The following is a 4938-nucleotide window of genomic DNA, read 5'->3' on the forward strand; positions in this document are numbered from 1 at the left end:
GGAGGGGGGAGGTGCGGGAGGGGGGGAGAAGCCCCCTCCCCGAATTTGGGGGTGCGGGCCCCCCCTCACCTGCCCAGGAGATCGTCCTTGTCGGGGTCTTTGTCGAAGAGCTCCACCTCCAGCTCCTGGCCCGGCACCTCGTGCACCATGAACTGGGGGGGACAGCGGCAGCTGGGGGGTCCCTGTCCCCAAAATCCCCCTGGGGGTGTCCCTGTCCCCAAAATCCCCCTGGGGGGCCCTGTCCCCAAAATCCCCCTGGGGGGGTCCCAGTGTCCCTGTCCCCAAAATCCCCCTGGGGGGTCCCAGTGTCCCACCCCGGGGGGTCGGGGTGTCCCTGTCCCTGCTGGGGACACTCAGAGCACCAGGGAGGAGGATGTGGGGGGACTCTGCAGGTCCCTCTCTCCTTCCATCCCTCCCTTCCTGCAGCCTTCTGTCCGTCCATCCATCCCCAGTGGCCATCCCTCTGCCTGTCCTTCTGTCCATCCCTCCATCTCTCTGTCCCTCTGTCCATCCCTCTGTGTCCCTCCCTCTGTCTGTCCCTGGTGTCCATCCCCGGTGTCCATCTCTCTGTGTCCATCCCTCCATCCCTCTGTCCGTCCCTCTGTCCCTCTCTCCGTCCATCCCTCTATCTCTCTGATCATCCCTCCATCTGTCCCCCTGTCCCTCTGTCTGTCCCCGCTCACCTCGTACACCTTGTCCCAGCTGGGGTCCAGGCTGTCCCCAGTGACGCGGCTGGTGGCCGCCTGTGTCTGTCCCTCTGTCTGTCCCCCTGTCCCTCTGTCTGTCCCTGTTGTCCATCCCTCCATCTGTCCCTCTGTCCATCCCCCTGTCCCCCTGTCCCTCTGTCTGTCCCCGCTCACCTCGTACACCTCCTCCCATCTGGAGTCCAGGCTGTCCCCGATGTCGCGGCTGGTGGCCGCCTGTGTCTGTCCCTCTGTCTGTCCCTGTGTGCCTCTGTCCCTCTGTCCATCCCTCTGTCTGTCCCTGGTGTCCATCCTCGGTGTCCATCTCTCTGTGTCCATCCCTCTGTCCATCCCTCCATCTGTCCCCCTGTCCCTCTGTCTGTCCCCGCTCACCTCGTACACCTCCTCCCATCTGGAGTCCAGGCTGTCCCCGATGTCGCGGCTGGTGGCCGCCTGTGTCTGTCCCTCTGTCCATCCCTCTTTCCTTCTCTCCATCTCCCTGTCCATCCCTCTGTCCATCCCCCTGTCCCTCTGTCTGTCCCTCTGTCCCCCTGTCCCTCTGTCTGTCCCCGCTCACCTCGTACGCCTCCTCCCATCTGGAGTCCAGGCTGTCCCCGATGTCGCGGCTGGTGGCCGCCTGTGCCTGTCCCTCTGTCCATCCCTCTTTCCTTCTCTCCATCTCCCTGTCCATCCCTCTGTCCATCCCCCTGTCCCTCTGTCTGTCCCTCTGTCCCCCTGTCCCTCTGTCTGTCCCCGCTCACCTCGTACGCCTCCTCCCATCTGGAGTCCAGGCTGTCCCCGATGTCGCGGCTGGTGGCCGCCTGTGCCTGTCCCTCTGTCCATCCCTCTTTCCTTCTCTCCATCTCCCTGTCCATCCCTCTGTCCATCCCCCTGTCCCTCTGTCTGTCCCTCTGTCCCCCTGTCCCTCTGTCTGTCCCCGCTCACCTCGTACGCCTCCTCCCATCTGGAGTCCAGGCTGTCCCCGATGTCGCGGCTGGTGGCCGCCTGTGCCTGTCCCTCTGTCCATCCCTCTTTCCTTCTCTCCATCTCCCTGTCCATCCCTCTGTCCATCCCCCTGTCCCTCTGTCTGTCCCTCTGTCCCCCTGTCCCTCTGTCTGTCCCCGCTCACCTCGTACGCCTCCTCCCATCTGGAGTCCAGGCTGTCCCCGATGTCGCGGCTGGTGGCCGCCTGTGCCTGTCCCTCTGTCCATCCCTCTTTCCTTCTCTCCATCTCCCTGTCCATCCCTCTGTCCATCCCCCTGTCCCTCTGTCTGTCCCTCTGTCCCCCTGTCCCTCTGTCTGTCCCCGCTCACCTCGTACGCCTCCTCCCATCTGGAGTCCAGGCTGTCCCCGATGTCGCGGCTGGTGGCCGCCTGTGCCTGTCCCTCTGTCCATCCCTCTTTCCTTCTCTCCATCTCCCTGTCCATCCCTCTGTCCATCCCCCTGTCCCTCTGTCTGTCCCTCTGTCCCCCTGTCCCTCTGTCTGTCCCCGCTCACCTCGTACGCCTCCTCCCATCTGGAGTCCAGGCTGTCCCCGATGTCGCGGCTGGTGGCCGCCTGTGCCTGTCCCTCTGTCCATCCCTCTTTCCTTCTCTCCATCTCCCTGTCCATCCCTCTGTCCATCCCCCTGTCCCTCTGTCTGTCCCTCTGTCCCCCTGTCCCTCTGTCTGTCCCCGCTCACCTCGTACGCCTCCTCCCATCTGGAGTCCAGGCTGTCCCCGATGTCGCGGCTGGTGGCCGCCTGTGCCTGTCCCTCTGTCCATCCCTCTTTCCTTCTCTCCATCTCCCTGTCCATCCCTCTGTCCATCCCCCTGTCCCTCTGTCTGTCCCTCTGTCCCCCTGTCCCTCTGTCTGTCCCCGCTCACCTCGTACACCTCGTCCCAGGCGGGGTCCAGGCTGTCCCCGATGACGCGGCTGGTGGCCGCCTGTGTCCCCACCCTCAGCAGCGCGTACGGGTCCGAGCGGCCCTGCACCAGCCCGCCCAGGAAGCGATCCTTGGAGCGCAGCGCCCGCGCGGCCACCAGCGTCACCCGCACCACGCCCTGGGGACACTGGGGGGACACCGGGGTCAGAGGGGATGGCCACGTGGGGACACGGCCACCAGTGTCACCCACACCACGCCCTGGGGACACCGAGGGGACAGCGGGGTCACCAAGGGGGGACACGGCCCAGGGACAGGCAGTGACAGCGAGAAATGGAGGGAGGTGATGGGGGAAAGGAAAGGAGGGGAAAAGGGAAAACGGGGGAAAGTGATGAAAAAAAGGGGGAAAAGGAGGGGAAAAGAGGAGGGGAAAAGGGAGAAAAGGAAGGGGAAAGGAAAAGAGGGGAATAAAGGGGGAAAAGGAGGGGGAGGGAAGGGAAAAAAAAGAGGGGAAGAAAGGGAAAATGGGGGGAAAATAGGGGGCTCAGAAGGGGAAAATGGGAAGAGTCAGGAAGGGAAAATTGGGGGTCAGGAGGCGAAAAGGAGGGGAGAGGGAAGGGAGGAAAAAGAAGGGAAAAGGAGGGGAAAATGGGGGGGGCAGAGGGGAAAATTGGGGGGTCCCGGGGTCCAAAAAGGAAAAAGAGGGGGTCCAAAGGGGAAAAAGGGGGGGGGTCAGGACCCCCCCCCAGCCTGCCTCACCCGCGGGAGGGGCCAGCGCAGCTGAGCGGCCTCGGGCAGGTCGGGCACCAGCGGCACCAGCAGCCGGTTGGGCAGCACCAGGTAGGAGGAGATGCTGTCCATGATCATCGAGTCCGACATGGAGCTGGGGGGGGACACGGTCAGGGGGGGTCCCTGGGTGGGTCCCAGGAGGGTCCTGAGGGGGTCCCAGGGGGTCCTTTTTGGGGGAGAAGACCCCCGGGTGTGTCCTGGGGGGGTTCTGGACCCATTTTTTTTTTTTGGGGAGGGGGCCACGAACTCACCGGGCGGCGGATGAAGAACATGGTGAGCGCCCCCACGATGGGCACGTCCCCCAGGAGGGGCTCCAGGATGATCCTGAGCATCCCGTGGAGCTGGGGAGGGGTCAAAACGAGCTGCGACCCCTCCCCAAAACCAAGCCCACCCCCCCAAAGCAGGAGCTTGTCCAGGAACTGCCCCAGGAACGGCCAGGCCTGAGCCAGCACCTGTGGATGGACAGACGGACACGGGGATGGACAGACAGACAGACGGACAGACGGACACCGGCGTGGACACACGGACAGACGGACACAGGGGGCACAGGGGATGGACAGAGGGGTGGACAGGGGGATGGACAGAAGGCTGCAGGGAGAGAGGGAGGGATTGAGGAGGGAGAGAGAGGGAGGGGTGGAAAGAGGCCAGGAGGGAGAGAAGGATGCCGGAGGGAGGGAGGGAAAGAGGCCAGGAGGGAGGGACACGGGAGGGGGGGGGAGGGACGAAGACGGGATGGAGGAGGGAGGGATGGAAAGAGGCCAGGAAGAAGGGAAGGATGCGGGAGGGAGGGAGGGACGGAGGGATGCGGGACGGAGGGGCGGAGAGATGCCGGAGGGAGAGGGACGGAGGGATGGAAGGATGCCGGAGGGATGGAGGAGGGATGGAGGAGGGAGAGGGACGGAGGGATGGAAGGATGCCGGAGGGATGGAGGAGGGAGAGGGACGGAGCGTGGCCCGCGGCGACGCGGGCCGGACACACGGACGCCCCCTCACCTTGTTGAGCCATTCCGCCCGCTCCACATCCGGGAAGCTGACCTGGGGGACAGGGGGGCCCGTGCCTCAGTTTCTCCAACCGCCGGTGCCACCCCGCGCAGCCCCGTCACCCGCCCCCCCCCCGGATCCCGAAACGGGGGGTCCCGGTGGGGGGAAGTCCCGGGAAAGGGGGGTCCGGACCCCTCCCACACCGCGGGGAGGGCCGGGCAGGAAACGGCCCCCCCGGGCCCGGTGAGTCACGGCACTGCCGGAAGGCCCGGGCGGTACCGGGGCTGTCCCGTCGCTGCGGGAAACGGAGCGCGGGGACCCCGCCCGGGGCGGCCACGGCGGGGTCCCGGTGCGGCCCCCCCCCACCGGGAAAGCCAAGGAACGGCTGGAGAGCAGCACCGGCAGCGGGGCCCGGAGATTCCCGGGGGGGCTCTGGGGGTCCCGGGAGTCCCGAGCGGTGCAGAGAGAAGGGAGACAGACCGTGGGTCCCGGGGGTGCCACCGGGAACCGTGCGGTGCCTGGGGGTCCCCCCTGCCGGGGACAACTCCGCCGGGGCTCGCTGCGGTTACCGGGGGTCCCCGGGGGTCGCGGCAGGTGCGGCAGCGAAGCGCGGGGGGGGCGCGGG

At 66.3% G+C, this 4938-nt stretch overlaps 1 protein-coding gene across 1 annotated transcript; it reads right to left on the reverse strand.

The window, feature by feature from the left end:
* Positions 1–19: 19 nt before the first annotated feature.
* On the reverse strand, positions 20–3432 carry LOC121339546 (extended synaptotagmin-1-like). The gene is made up of 3 exons (XM_041411384.1): positions 3304–3432; positions 2549–2725; positions 20–152 (listed from the first exon to the last, which is right to left on the reverse strand). Exons 1-3 carry the CDS (start codon positions 3421–3423, stop codon positions 66–68), a joined length of 384 nt encoding a protein of 127 aa, XP_041267318.1. The 5' UTR covers positions 3424–3432; the 3' UTR covers positions 20–65.
* Positions 3433–4938: the final 1506 nt, after the last annotated feature.

Source organism: Onychostruthus taczanowskii, unplaced genomic scaffold (assembly GCF_017590055.1).
Source record: "Onychostruthus taczanowskii isolate IOZ18803 unplaced genomic scaffold, ASM1759005v1 scaffold355, whole genome shotgun sequence".
In the NCBI taxonomy this organism is placed as follows: Eukaryota; Metazoa; Chordata; class Aves; order Passeriformes; family Passeridae; genus Onychostruthus; species Onychostruthus taczanowskii.

What these genes read in the sequence shown, in the direction of transcription:
- LOC121339546 (XM_041411384.1), bottom strand. Translation starts at nt 3,423, where the DNA reads ATGTCGGACTCGATGATCATGGACAGCATCTCCTCCTACCTGGTGCTG. An exon ending in TGCGCTGGCCCCTCCCGCGG is followed by an intron (nt 2,726 to 3,303) that starts GTGAGGCAGGCT and finishes CAGTGTCCCCAG; the next exon opens with GGCGTGGTGCGGGTGACGCT. An exon ending in CCTGGGACGAGGTGTACGAG is followed by an intron (nt 153 to 2,548) that starts GTGAGCGGGGAC and finishes TGTCCCCCCCAG; the next exon opens with TTCATGGTGCACGAGGTGCC.